General features: G+C 33.7%; 1 protein-coding gene across 1 annotated transcript in view; it reads left to right on the top strand.

Moving 5' to 3' along the window:
- Ufd4 (ubiquitin fusion-degradation 4-like) overlaps window positions 1–15,846 on the top strand; it is a 67,778-nt gene that overhangs the window by 15,667 nt on the left and 36,265 nt on the right. The window contains exons 7-15 of the mRNA XM_085960354.1: window positions 874–1,049; window positions 4,572–4,723; window positions 4,842–4,975; window positions 6,411–6,658; window positions 6,998–7,162; window positions 8,631–8,766; window positions 9,811–9,994; window positions 11,299–11,391; window positions 15,039–15,273. Of these exons, the coding sequence (XP_085816480.1) occupies window positions 874–1,049; window positions 4,572–4,723; window positions 4,842–4,975; window positions 6,411–6,658; window positions 6,998–7,162; window positions 8,631–8,766; window positions 9,811–9,994; window positions 11,299–11,391; window positions 15,039–15,273 (1,523 nt within the window). The remainder of the gene's footprint in view (window positions 1–873; window positions 1,050–4,571; window positions 4,724–4,841; window positions 4,976–6,410; window positions 6,659–6,997; window positions 7,163–8,630; window positions 8,767–9,810; window positions 9,995–11,298; window positions 11,392–15,038; window positions 15,274–15,846) is intronic.

Raw genomic sequence — 15,846 nt, 5'->3', positions numbered from 1 at the left:
GCTTAAAGTTTGTTTTTTTAATACAAGTTAGAATGGTATTATCATCAGGAGCATGACAAACTGGGATGTTGGGATGGGTCCTGGCTTCATCTGACAACTCTTTCCACCTGTCCCTATCTATAGTACCATGTTTCCAATTTGGTAATTCATGCATATGGCAGTCATTGGATAGCTCCATCTCGCCAGTTGATTGTTGGTGTGCCCCTTCTGTCTCCTATAGGATTGCTCCACATTACCCTCTTTACTGGTTTATTGTTATTCATATTGATTTTTACAGTGGAACCCCAATTTTATGTGCCTAGAATTCATGTTTTCCCGTTGTTTGCGTGTAGTTTCAGAGGTCCCATTAAAATTAAAAATCCAACACATTTAGTTGGATGCATGGTAATCATCGAAATGAATTTCAGATGCATTTGTGCGCTTCTATTTATAGACATGTCAAAAGTAGGTTGAAAAGAATATACTCTCGAAAAGGTGTAAGAACACGTTTATATAATATGCTCCAAACTAAGTTGAATGATTTTTAATAAAAAATAAATTGATTTAAGAAGATTTTTTATCAGTCTCATCAAAAATGTTGTCGGGGTTTCATTGTATTGACGACCTGTCAAAGCGGGCACAATGGGTTATTGATACAGATCATAATTATCCTGGATCAATACACTACTGGATGAAGGTCTCTCCAAGCTGAGTTCATCCCTCTTGATCCCTCCCTCATCGATCTTGTGCATTGAATAAATAAATTAACTTAACTATTCTCACGTTCAAAAGTTTTTTTCCTCTAGGTATATAACAATATAATGTAGCATAAATAGTCCAAATAAAATGTGTATTCCTGTGAACATGGAAAAAGATACGTGTTTTTATTTTCAGGGTGTGCGGCAAGATGGAGCCGGGTGATCCAGCCCTTGGCGGGAGTGTAGAAGCCCTCAGCCGATTGTTGCGGCACGCCGACTCTCGGGTTGCCGATGGTGCTCTCCGATGCTTTGCTTCCCTTGCCGACCGATTTGCAAGACGTCAGCAAGACCCAGCCCCCTTAGCACAACATGGTATTATCCTAGCGAAATCATTATATGCATTATGTAATTTTTTCTCGAATTGATCCAACAGTGTTGGATTGTTCAAAATCTAACACCTACAGTAAACCATCGTTAGTAAGAACACTGATAATTCTAAATTCGCCGTAATTCTAAATTTTCCCGAAAAAAAAGTCCCTTGAACATTATTTTCATATAAAACCATACCTTTAATTCGAATTTCGTAATTTAAAATGATTTCAGAGTCCCTGGCATATAAAAATATTCAATAAATCGTAATAAAGTACACTATTTCATGGGCCAGTCATTGAAAATTGTGACAGACTTTCCTTAAAACATCAAAAATTACTTATTTTATGATGGTAATAAAAATAATCCTGACATTTGAATACGTGTATTAATTAAGGCGCTAAGTACCAAAAAGATAAAAACTGACATTTTTATAGAAAAATGTTCTACATACCAACGCCAATAACTTCAACTATAGTCTAAGTGCCTCAAGCAAGTCAAAATAATACAGCAAAATAATTAAACCTGTCGACGTTGTAAGTCCGTTGGCGTGTTTTATTTATAATGGTGTAAGTAGCACTGCAGTGGTCAACGGCATTCAATATAGAATAGCTGACGATGGTGTGTTCTTAATACCTAAAATTATAGAAGCTGCCGTGATTGCTTCACACTGTAAAACTACATTTTTCAAAAGGTCTGCTTCATGAAATTTTACTGCAATGACTCAGTATTTTGTAACTACAGGCAATACTACTTTTTGGTACTTAGAGCCTTATTTAATACACGTATTCATTTTATGACCCAATTCGGTAGGCACATCTATGATCAGAAACGAAATTAATAAAAATCAAAAAATTTTTTTTTCAAAATTTTTATATTTTCCCCCCATACATTTCGTAAAGCGTAATTCGATTTTTTTTTCGATTTTCGGTCCCATGGAATTCATATTAACGAGGTTTTACTGTATATGAATAAACAAAATACCAATATTTACTTAGATTCTATGTATAATATAGGTATTTGTTTATTAAGGTTTATTTGACACCACATGTGTTTCTAATTCTGCCATTATTTTGTTGCGCCATCTACTGTTGCAATCGACAAGTTGCATGCTTCTCGGACTGCGACGCCATGATGCATATGAACACCTACGAATGGGTCATTCCTATACCGGCTCGCCGATCGCTGCATCCAAATATCTATACGTTTCGTTACGGTTACGTTAAGGTTACGTACGTCTGTCGCTAGGTAGATGTGCGCGGTCTTCATATACAACACCTGATTGTCGTTCTTGGAAAGTTTGATTTATGGGTGTGCGGCAGACGAGGTGAGTTTAGATGTGAGAGCCGGCTTACACTCATTGTAATGAATCCAGGAAAATGTCAAAATAAGTGTAGGATAAATTTTTTTTATTAAAAATTAATCCCGATATAACAAATTCACACTTGCCGGAGCATGTTGAATAAGGGTTACCTGTATATCGTGGGTATACTGCGAATAAGCATTAAGTAAAAAATACTAGTTTTGAGATAATCGAGTTTGAAAGTTTGCATGCTCTTAACTTTTTTTATATATATAAAAGGACATGTAGTTGTGCATTTCAAATTGCAGATCGTTTTATTGGCTACAAATTTCTTAATGTGGTACTAAAAAATAACTGCAGGTTTGCTACTTTTTGGAAAAAATATGAAGGTAGTACTTGACTTAGTGCATTTTCGGTGACAAATTAAAGTACAAAAACAGAAAACACAGTATATGGTGACTATGTCATATATTTTTATATTTTAAAATTTCAATAATATATTTACAATTTTGCAATATTTACAATGGTATCACAAACATATTTTATCAAAAGTATAAAAATCAGAAAAAAACATATTTTTCCCTATTAGTAGATAAAATTTTTTATATATGTTTGTTTAAAAGAAAAGTTTCGTAAAATGAAATCCTTTTTTCTCTCGTGAGATCCAATTACCCAATACATTTTACATACATTCAGACACTGATTTTCTGAAAAATTAGCAGAACACTGATAGCGGCATTTAGCACAATCGATTGATTTCAGGAGCTTTGCTTGTCTTAAGATATCATGCTTTCCCAAATATGGTAGGCAATCATCTCGTTTTTCTACGTTTCTCCACATTTACCTCCCACGTACTTGGCTTAGATTGACGCCAACGAGCATTTTCTTTTGGAAACCTTTCAATGGTATATTTGTCTATTGTAGTATTACCTATATGCTGAGGTTTTATAGACGGATCACTAGAAATATTATCTTCAGCAGTATAAATCATAGACATAAGTATCATGCTGTTGTTCGTCAGGTTAAATAATAGCATTTCCAGAATTATTGTCTTCTATGCCATTAAAGGATCCAAAGAATCAAATGTGCTTGGAATGTAATCTTCATCAGCAATGTCATCGTCACTAAAGTCTACAAACATTTATAAAATTGTAAAAACCTGTATTTGGCTATCATCCAACAAACTATCTTCATTATTTGGCAAGTCCATTGAGGTGCTGGCTACATCTAATTTGCTTCTTATTTTGGGTACCATTCAACTTGTTTTTTTTTCTGTGATAAATCCGTAAAAGTAGTAGTTGTCACTAGAAAATGAAAATAAGTATAATGTAGATTTTGTAGGTAGTACTCGTATTAACAATAAATAATATAACAGTTATGACATACAATTGAAAGCAAAATTATGATAAACAACATGTAGATATTCAACAATCACATAATTATTACAGTAGGTATTCTTTAATGTAATATAAGTTTTGTTACAGTAAAACAAAAGATTTCAATGATATTCGAAAAAACAGTAAAAGCATTAAACATTTTTAAGTTATGAATCCACATAATAGTGAATAAGCATGTTATACAGTAAAATAAGAAAAAAAAACTTACCATTTAGCTTCAACATTTAACTTTCATATTTATTTTTTTCTTCCATTTTTAATATTTTCGCAGCCCTTATTTTTGGCTAGGTACGTTTATAAATCAGTAACACACTTATCCTGTCAATGGTCAAAATACGAATGAGACAAAAAAATAACTTCACACAAATTCATATGCAAATTCCTTTCTGCGATATTGCTTTGAGTATGAGTTAGTGCAGTTTCGTAGGCAGAATTTTGTGAATATAGCCTGAGAATGAGAGAAGAAAATGCATTAAGTCCCTTTAGTGCCTTTTCTCTGAATAGATTGTATGTCATCTGTATAACATAAATTATCTTCGCCAGTTTTATAGATATGTTTTTGTAGACTATAGAGCGTATTCTTAATAAGATTACCTCATCATTAAGTCAAAACAGCAAAATTTTGACCTAGTGCTTTTTCGCAGAATACCCACGATATATCTTATATAATTAATAAATCTAAGTAATATAATTTTGATATACGACGAATTTCAAATTTGTACAGTGTTGTATTGATTCATCTTTTGTTGCCTTGACTCCATAGATACTGTGATTTGAGGAGATTGGAATTTAAATTAACCATTGTTTGTGTGTCATTGATGACAGGTCTGGTGGAAGAATTGGTGCGACGCTTGGAAGCCTGCGGAGGAGCTGCTGAGAATTCAGAAGATGCGAATCCCTCCCACGCCCACACGTCTGTCTCCACAACCGTCAGTTTACTTTCCACCCTCTGCAGAGGATCACCACAAATTACACATGTAAGTATAATACTAAAAAGTAATGTATTTCATTGAATTTTATTGATTTGACACATCATATTTGATTGAATTAAAGTGATTTATGACCTATTATGTTTGATTGTATCTTTGCTTTCAGAGTTTAGTGAGGTTAGAATTGTGTGCAGCCTTAGAAAGAGCGGTTGCCGCAGATGAACGCTGGTGTCTAGAATGCATGCGGCTCGTTGATTTACTTCTTGTCCTCTTGTGTGAAGGAAGACATGCTATCCAAAGGTAATTCTTTTATCATGTCGGTTACACTTCTTTCATTATATATTAATCATTGGCTGGATGAAGACTGCCATTAGCTCCTTTTATTCCTCTCGGTACTATAGTCCGGTGGCATAGTTCAGAGAATCCAACAAATTATGCACTTTTGTGTAGAAGCATTATCTTTGGCATGATGAATAGGCATATCCTAAGGGCCTCTTTAAAATTTACTCAATTTATTTAAAATACAGAAGCTCATAAAATACCAAGATGGTGGTTAAAATTTTCCTGGCCGTTCACCTTGTGGCCATTTAGTGTCCTGTCCATTGATTTACCATATAGGATAGTCCTTTAGAAATGCTTTTCGATTTGATGCATACACAATTTCTGATCGTTAGGAAAGTATTCACTGGTCGGCGTATTAGTAATATATGGTATGCAGCCAATGAGGTATCGACTGATTAGTATGGAGTGATATTCAGTCAATGAGGTTATGATGCAGGTTTGCCCAAATTGAAGGTGGGCAATTTGCCTACCAAATTTCTGATACAATTATTTCAAATTAAAATCTGTGCAAATACCATGTGTCATTAATCCATAAATTGAAGTTACCAAGTAGCTAGAATTATAGAAAAATACGAAATATTTTTTATTTTTCTAATTTGTTGACACATTTTTCCGATTTATTGAATATTTTTATATGCCAGGACTCTGAAATCATTTCGAATTAAAGATATGGTTTTATATGAAAATAATGTTCAAAATTTCGAATTACGGCGAATTTCGAATTATCAGTGTTATCTTACTAACGAGGTTTTACTGTTGTTAGTTCAATTTTTTTAAAATTCATTTGCTATTTTTGGAACAAAATAAATCCCTTAAAAAACATGAAATAGCAACAGAATGATAAATATTTGTGAAAACTTACCAAATCAACATGTTTCTCGAGTTTATCATGAATATTTTCACACTAAAATGATAAATATTGTTTAGAAAATATACACAAATTCAGAAATTATGACATTTACTAGAACCCGTGAGTTAACTCGTCCGTGGCCTGACGCGACATACATGCTTTGGCGAGTTAACTCGTCCGTGGCACTGATATAATAGATAAAAAATATTATAAAAATATTCACGTTATGTATGATTTAATTGCATAAATTTAGATATTTTATAGATAGACGAGTATTTTTTAACATTATTTATTATGGCTTGATTTTTGGAGTGTTTAATTGAATTTTAAAAACTAACTGGAAATTGTAGCCTTATTTCAATGAAAACAAATACATATGACTGACAAAGTTTAGTGTCCACCATTTATTCCGATCTTAACAGTCTACCTCTATCCTTCGCCACCGTGGTGGTCTGTACTTACTATATTTCTACAACTAAAATATTATTTTAAACGGAACGAATGTTGGCGCTTGTGATTATAAACTGCATTTTCCATTTTCAGATCGAGTGGAGGGGGTTCGCTGGGAGGAGTGAGCGGGTCAAGTGGGCGCCGCGGCGAGAGTGGCAGTTCAGACAAGACTCACCGTCAGCTGATCGACTGCATCCGGAGTAAAGACACGGACGCTCTGGTGGAGGCCGTACAATCAGGGAATGTGGACGTCAACTTCATGGATGACGTAGGGCAGACTTTGCTCAATTGGGCAGCTGCTTTTGGCACACACGAGATGGTTGAGTTCCTTTGCGAGCGGGGTAAGAAACTAGTTGTAAAAGTTTGTATCACGAGTTGTTTTATGAACAGTCTTCTATATATTATAGATTGATCCAAAGATGATAAAAAAATGCTTATTATTATTTCATTCTCCGTTCTATTAATTGCGACTGTGATTTAGTCAAACTACTAACGCCGATTCTTCAGCCAATAAATATGTTTGTTTTGTCTGGTTCCTTTTCCATTTTATTCTTGGTCTTTCCGCATTCTGCCCAAAATATACATTTCACTAATGGTCCATGTTTTGCTTGTAGACCTAAGCTCTGATGACACGAATATTGTCTTATTATAAAATAATAATTTACATTGTACGTTGACAGGAGCGGACGTAAATAAAGGTCAGCGCAGTTCATCTTTGCATTATGCTGCGTGCTTTGGGAGACCAGCTGTCGCTAAAGTTCTTTTGAGACACGGTGCTAATGCAGATCTCAGAGACGAAGACGGAAAAACACCCTTGGACAAAGCCAGAGAGAGGCATGATCAAGGTATGTCTACTAATCAATTTATAATAACATAATTAAACTATTGTTATGTAGGACTGGCTATAGACTGCTAGCGATCAAAGAGAATTTTGGAGGCTATGGTTATAGCCAATGCCTGAATAAAATCGAAGCATAAATATATTATAAAAGCACAATACCCATTCGACTAAGATGAAATGCATTTGAATGGTTGGTGCGTTTACATTAGGACACTTCTATCGTAATATTTATGTTTTGTGTCTGACAGTAGATTTCACAGACTGTTCCTACATGGTGTCTGACATAAATTATTCAAATAAGTATACTTCTTTCACGGAATCAGTTTGTACATATCTCTCAAAGGTAACAATTGCTATAAATATATCGACACCTCCTATGTATAAGGCCGGAATTGCAAAATGGTACTTTTCAGTAGTACGATTTTAAATAATTTTCATAACACCACACTAATTTTTAATGTTGAAATCATAATTTTTTAGTTGATTGATATATATATATTGATTGAATTTGTTTTTTTTTTTTCGATTATCATTGTATTATCTTTAAAATTATTTAATAAAAGACAATCAAGTCGAAATAGTCAAAAATGCAGTTACGGCCTTTTAGGTAGGAGGTGTCAATTTGTGGTGTTTACATTATGCTAATGTAACTTATTTCCACACTTATGTCGTATACCTTCCATACGTTGTGTCACTACTCACTATGGGCTCAAACTTCATTACTGTCAAATAAAACACAATATATACCTAGCTATATAGTGCCCATTTCACATAACTTTAATAATTATCACGGCTGGTTTTCTTCAATTCAATTGTATTTAATTATTTATTGATCATAGTAAATAAATAATCTTATCTTTAACATTATTTTGTTGGTACCTATAAATATATCTATGAGATTGTTTATTTCGTATCATTTGACATCCTATGATTATTAAAATTACTTATGTGGAATTAATATTATATATTGTTTTTTAATATTAGTTAATTTGTATTAATAATAATAAAACACAATATATTGTATACTTTCACATATTTTATTCATACAATTATTACGATATTAATATAAACACTTGTAGAGACTTGTCGCAGTCTCGGTGTTTACATTTGAGCCATACAAGTGGCAAGACAGATATTAGGTAAGTGTCTCATACATACGATGTAGATACTAGTGTAACTAGAGTTTACACTGAATTTGGTGTCAGACATAAATATCACGATATAAGTATCCGAGTATAAACGTACCATAAGATAAGTAGAGAGTCATGAAGCTAATCAATCAATGTATGCTTTATAGTTTAATAAACGCAATTGGAAAAATAAGGGAATATTAAATGATAACCAGCGTTCATCTCGATCGATCTTCCTATTTTATAAAACTAAATTTCACAGACGGAAGGAAAAGCGTACAACGTAAAACACTGAGTATTCTATAGACTTTATCTTTATTGGTTCAAACTCTCTGCTTACAGGTCACCGAGAAGTAACAGCAATTCTTCAATGCCCCGGCGAGTGGTTAGTCGTGGCGGGAAGTGGGGCTCCCGAGCCTGAGTCCACCGAAGCTTCCAATTCACAAGGCGATAAAGAAATGGCACCCGTTTACCTCTCGTAAGTATTGTTATATTATACTAATTCACGCGCTGCATTATGGAATGTTGTGTATCAAAATGTGGATTAATATTTTGTTGAGAGAGTTGTAAATTATTGGTTGCAAGGATTACACCGATTGCAAGTGTATTTAAGAATGTATCAAACATTCAATCATCACAGTCGAATTTTAAGATAATCTTGGTGTATGGAGTTTAGCAAGATGATGACTTTTTGGAAGTGCCCTGTACACAATATCATAATAATCAGTGGCGAAGGGTGGAAGTAGGCTGTTAAGATCCAACATAAATAGTGCACATTAAACTTTGTCAGTCACATGTAATTGTTTTCATTGAACTAAGACTACAATTTACAGATAATGTTGGTTAGCTTTTAAAAATCAATTAAACCTTGCCTAAACCAAACCATAATAGTTCTCTTCGCCACTGATATATTGATACTCAAATAGATTGTACGTAAAAAAAAAAGAATATACGTATTTGTTTTCATTGAACTAAGACTACAATTTACAGATTATGTTTGTCAGTTTTAAAAATCAATTGAACCTTGCCTAAACGAAACCATAATACAGTAGGAAATTTATTTTTGTTTACTCAAAATATTTTGAAATTCATACATATTCCCGCTAGCTGTGGGTGAATCAGTGATTAGTACATATTATACATCTACCGTTAGGCCCCGTCCATCGTCGGCGCGTTCGTCGGACCATTGAGCGGCGCGCGCAACTGAAACTTATAACCAAAAAAGACATTTTCTACAAACATTTTCACACACGGTTATACGTTTGAGTTGTGCGCGCCGCTCAACGCTTGACGATATATTCATTTGGTTCCCTATTTTATTCTCTTTTCATCTATTTTTCTTAGAAGGTAGGCTTCAAATAATCGTCTACTATGGAGCCTTTGTCACTGGTACTTATGCATTATATACATGGTTTTTAGGCACACATAATAATATGACGAGTCAAATGAGTGGCTCCTCTAGTATTGAAATTGAAACAAAAGTGGCAGTTGTGGCTTTAACTGTTTAATTGCTCGGTTTCAGGCGGTTGTTACCAGTGTTTTGCGGGCGATACTTAGGATCCGTTGTGCCCGGGGTGAGGCGAGCGTGTCTCAGTCTGGTTCGCAAGATGGTACACTACTGTCCCGCCCCACTCCTCGTCACGCTGAGTGAGCCTCAGGCGGCCGCATCGCTCACCCAACTTGTCGCATCCGTTCTTGATAATGAGGTAAATTGAAATCAAACATTTTTCTTTATTTTTATGACAGTATTGATTTATATTTTAATGTTATATTATTGAGTTATGTAAAGGTGAAAATTATGATCTAACTTTTTATTTTGATTGGTGCATAATATTGTTATATTTGGATTTCTGTTATATCAACCGAAATGAAAAATGAATATATGTATGGATTTGCTCTTTGCGGATCTAAATAAATACTCATGCTCTATCGGACAATTTGGTGTGTCTACAATGTTATTTATTATGAAATTGCTTTGAACTTATTATTTATTTCATTTGGTGAGATATGATATCAATAATCTAAAGAGATTGCCCACTTGAAGTTTACCGATAACCTGACTTTCGGCTCTTATGGATAAAATAGTGTAGGAATACATAACTTTAATGCTGTTAAATGATGATTCTTGGTGTAAAGACGTTATAGAAAAAGATCAGTTGACAATGGCCCTTTAGGACAGGCCCTTCAACCCTTTTCTAATAAAGACACGCCACCTAATATAATATTCGGTATTACACCTGCATTTAAAGAAAAAACAACAAAAATATTCCAAGTTGTAATGATAAAAAAACCGAATATAGAAAATTATTTGATGTCAAATATTTCTCGACACTAGTGTATCACGATACAGCGGTTGATAATGGCTGCTCTAAGTGGATAGAACCGGTCCTGATTGTTATCAAACTATGTGGGTTAATTCCTATTAAATATATTGTTTTATTTTAATTCAGTAAGAATATTATTATCATACAGTCGAACTTGGTTGTTGTAATACAACCGAAAATATTGTTTTTAAACGATCGACACATTAACAGTTTTGCTCAGTATACCCGAGAAATAGCTCGCTATAAAAGTGAATAAATGTATGGAGAAAATCGTAAACTAAAATGTCAACAAATGTTTTTTCATTACATCCGAGATCTCGCTATTTCCGTGATTGTAATAACCAAGTTCGACTGTAATTAAAAATTTGTGACAGAAATGTCATATAACTACCGTTTGATATGTATCACATCGAAAGACAGTGTCAATACTGTATCGTATTGGAAGACAAGTATTGAACATTTTTGACATCCCTACATTTATGACTATGTCATAATACATTCTATTAATTTTCTACTGATGATTTTTTGTTATAATTTTGTGATAGCTGAATATCAGACCATGGGTAAACTTCAAGTGGCACTCCTCTAGTTATTTTTTTGTGAAACTAAATAGTGTTAAATAATGTTAGTGTGCCGAGTAAAAGGGGAGGGTGAAGTGCTTTTGTAAAGTAGGATGCGAATTGCAGGACGCAGTGTTCAGCTACGGGTGGGGCAGCGCTGGCCCCCGCGCAGCCGCGCCAAAGCACCCCGCCCACGCCTACATTAAAACACCCGTCACGGTAAAAACGACCAAACCGACAAGGCCACAGACCATGTTTCTAAGCATTATTTGCCTGCCGCGCTGATATTTCTATTTTGTGATACTCCCATAACGCGATCGACCGATTCCTTATTCGCACGTTTCGTCTCATTCATTTCACATGATAATTATTGAGATATGCGTTTTATTTTCTGTTACCCGATGTAAATAACATAGTCAAGTAACACCCCATTATGTCATGATGTGATGGACATTTTTGTTTAGTGGTTTGTTAGTGCGAGATATCATCAGTCTTATGTTGGACACATTCAAAAGAGACATAAGCTATTTATAAAACATACTTTTTCACGAAAGAATTTTGAATTGTTATTTATTGTAAGCATGTTAACCACATGGTAGTATAAAGTGGCAAGATCAAAGATATTGGAGAAACCATTAATTTTGAGGAATTACCCTACATTTTCCGTCACACTGAAACTTGCTTTGTAAGAGAACCATAGGAGGCTCCACCTGGAAGAAGATTCATTATCTTACCTGTGGAATCTAATAATTCTGATTCTGTACAGGTTCGAATCCTGGGTCTGGCAAGTTCACATATTGTTTTTCAATTTGTTTATGAGTCAGAGTATGGACCTAATAGGTTGAGCAAGTGGCTGACATCCATTTCTCGTAAAACAAAATCTGTCAATACAAACCTACACTCTGTGGAGGTCCATATATGATCCTATTAGGATCGGACATGGTCGAAATAATAAAATAAAAAAAAAATTTGCAAAGTAATTTCATAGAACGCAAAATTATTGCCAAGAAAAATCGCCACTAAATATTAATTAAACTAGACTAAGTTAACTTAAAATATTTATTTTAATGAAATGTGATAGATGTTTATCTTTTAAAGCGCTATTTTTACATTCCATAATGATTGCATTTTCTACCTGTCTACTATATTTTACTGTCAAATTCACATGTGGTCTTTTTCCACTTATTCAATGTGTTGTTCGTTCGATTGAGCATATGGCCAATATCCATTTTTCTTAAAAAAACTGTTGGACGTCCTATGAAATTGTTTGGTGTGTTTTAAAAATTGGCCAGGGTCTGTAGATATTGTGGTATTTCATCACCGGCTATTTTATCTCATTCGAATTAATTTAAGTCATTACTATCGGAGTGCATTTTATAATGAATTATTTATGAAGTGCAGCATCAGTGGTGAGCCTCTACGCACATATTACGAGTAGATAATGTCGACATTGACAAACAATTCAAAATTCAAACGTGGTTCAAAGAATCGTGAGTTTTAAAAGAACGCAAATTATTATGTTTCAATTTATCTATTATCTGAATCAAAACTAAGCGAATGCCGAATCAGTCTAAAAGTATAATAGTATCAGCCAAATTAATCTTTCATTGCTTGTTTGATGTGTAATATGATGCTAATTTCATGTTCATCAACGTATATATACTATTCATTAGTTAAATTTAACGTAATATCGATAAATTAATATTGTTAATATTGATTACCAATCTAGTTAATTTTTTGCTGACTAATGTTTGTTTGACACAAGAGTTGTGTCGCATACTTATTCATTTTACAAATAAATGTCATTTCTAGAATATCATCGTGCTGATTGATTATTCATTACAAGGGAGTTTATGGAAATCGTGGTTTTTTCTATTGTGACGTGCGTTTGACCCTCTTGTAATATAAAAATCGCCCGAAAATGTTGGTTATTTTTTATGTTTCACACTGTGTGCTCATTGTCAATTTTTCTAATCGTGATTTTTAATATAAGCATGTATTGCTCTGAAACCCTTCATCTTTCAATTTTTAGCCTTGTGGAATTTAAATGGCTTTATTCAAATCAAGTCGCAAAAATGTGTTGCAGTTACTGAAAGATGTATTGCCTGTGTAATACACTGATCAAGTATAATTTATTGTTGTTTATGGTTTTAGAAAATTAATTAAATTGAAGATTGTGATATTTTATTTCTGATCGCAGTGAGGTTACAGAAAATAACCAACGTTTTTATTTAATAGTCTTTTAATTCCTGTCAAGTTTTGCGATTTTATTTAGTCTTTTTAATATTAAAACTGACGATAATTTTTTCATTAATATATTGTATAATAATTGAAAACCCAATATTTAAGGGTTATAATTATTATAAACTTGTCTATTGCTATACTGTTATTGAATTGTTGTATTCTTGTATGAACTGACATGATTTTTTTTTTGTGTTTCTGTAGAAATAACAATTCAGATTTAATGTTTGTATCATACATATAATAATAGTATTAATGTCTCTCTTTATTGACATAATAACACCATCCTATATCTAAAATGTTGTTCTTCATTACCTTCTATTAAATTTAAATGCATCAAACATTTCCAATGTAGTCTGTTGTCTATACATAGTCTGAAGACACACAAGAATTACTTCTTTGTTGTGTCACTAACAAGTATATTATTAGCGGATTGCCATTTAATAAAATATTTATAAGTGAGTATATATTTTGTCATAATTTCTATAATGACAACTAAGTTGTGATTATATTGAGATGCACGTCGCGTACTGTCACGCTGGCGTGACGACAAATTTAGTCTATGGTTTCGTCATTTCGCAGAATATTTTAAACAATCACCATCTCTGTAAATTCTATGATGGAGAGTGCCAACTCTAATGTATTAGTATTTCCAATTAATATATACTATTTCTGCTAATTTCAATTAATTTTAACAGTTTCTACGTGTGCGTACGTTAAAATGACTTGCGATATTACATCCATAGATAATATTTTGAACAGAACCCAACCTGCAGACCATAGATAATAGACAACATTCTTACAGTAAATACATGGTGCCAACCACTAAAAACAAAAAACACACGATCTTGACTTGAGTCGAAAATGTGTAGGCATGTAGAAAATGATAAAAAATGTTCATTGAGTAATGCAGGTGTCGATGCAGTGCGGTACAACGTGAAGGTGACCTCATTGTTGTTCTGGTGATTTTGGCAGATTTTGGTAACTGACAATGTTCGTTTAAAGATTCAATATGTGCTATGGGTTGGTAGCATCAGTCTGATAACATTTTAAAAACCAAGAAAAACAACATTACACACTTTTTTCCCGTACCGGCAGTGTACTGTGATGTCACATGATAGTACGCAACGTACAGCATAATATAATCACAACTTTATTCACCAAGACTCATTTGATTTATCCTCGCGACACACTGCTTGGGAAACGTTGCACTGGAAAATGCAATATTCCCATTCATATTATGTTATTGGTTTTACTAATTATAATGGTGAAACAATTTAATCTTGAGCATGGGCAGATGCAATTTTTTCTAGTGCGCAGTGATTAGGTAGTTATCCATAAGATAAATGCCTTGGTGAAAGTGACAAAGAACATCCAACTTATTGTCATAAATTGTTTATCTTCTCGACTTACACTTTTAAGTATGGTTCTACATTTTATCATAGTCAAAAATGTTTATACAAAGAGAGCAAAATTATTACATATCATTTTTTTTAACCAATGAGTAATATAATTGTTTTGTTCTATCAACATAATCAGTAGATTTTAAAAATGTATTTTTCTAATTTTTTTATTAAGTTTAAATTATTTTGTCACGGTCGTAATGGTTTTTTTTAAATGCTCAGGAGGACGAAGACGGTCAGATGGCGGTCTTGGCGATAGCAGAAGAGCTGATGCAGAAGGCCAGCGACATCTACTTAGATCAGTTCACCCGGCTGGGTGTCTTCTGCAAGGTGCAGCAACTGGCCTCCGCTGGAGAGGCGATCCCCGACAAGTCTTCTACGGGAAGTGAGGCCGCCCCTGCCACGCCCACTCTCGATCAGCCGGCTGAAGAACAAGCCGCTCCTAATAGTTCTGCAGGTGAAGATTGTATGTTATCTAATCGATGTTCAATATTAAATTGTCAATGGGTTTGACTAAATAATATCCTTTTGCTCAGTAATGAATTACTAACAGTGCGTGTTGATGTCAAATTTTGTATTGAACTATTATTACATACCAGTGGTAAAGACTGGTTGTTTTGTTAACGTTAACGTAAAGGTCAGTGTATTGACACCTGTAAAAAAATAAAACACTAAATGATACAAAACGAACTGGTTCTAATCAAAAGAGCTAAATAAAAATACATCTATAATACATAGCAAATGTGCCTCAGAAGAGATGAAAACTAAATAAAAACATGAACAATATTAAACTATAAAATAAAAATTCAAAAAGAAAATACACAGTACATACATCACTGAAATTGTCTCAATGGGGAGCATTGATTAGTCTCGCATTTATCGCTAATGGTGCATGATAAACCTGACACAAGGACACTTTAGGATATCGGGATTGGAAACCATCACTCGTGAGAGCGGGCAAAAATGTCTTAAAAACAGATGTGACCTACGAGCTTCAAGAGAGTGAAAAGCAAGCATGTCTTGAAGAAAA

Source organism: Rhyacophila brunnea, unplaced genomic scaffold (assembly GCF_057557595.1).
Source record: "Rhyacophila brunnea isolate RB1 unplaced genomic scaffold, BYU_Rbru_1.0 scaffold_11, whole genome shotgun sequence".
Classification (NCBI taxonomy): domain Eukaryota; kingdom Metazoa; phylum Arthropoda; class Insecta; order Trichoptera; family Rhyacophilidae; genus Rhyacophila; species Rhyacophila brunnea.
Note: the sequence above shows the minus strand (reverse complement) of the source record. Positions and strands in the feature narration are given on the sequence as shown.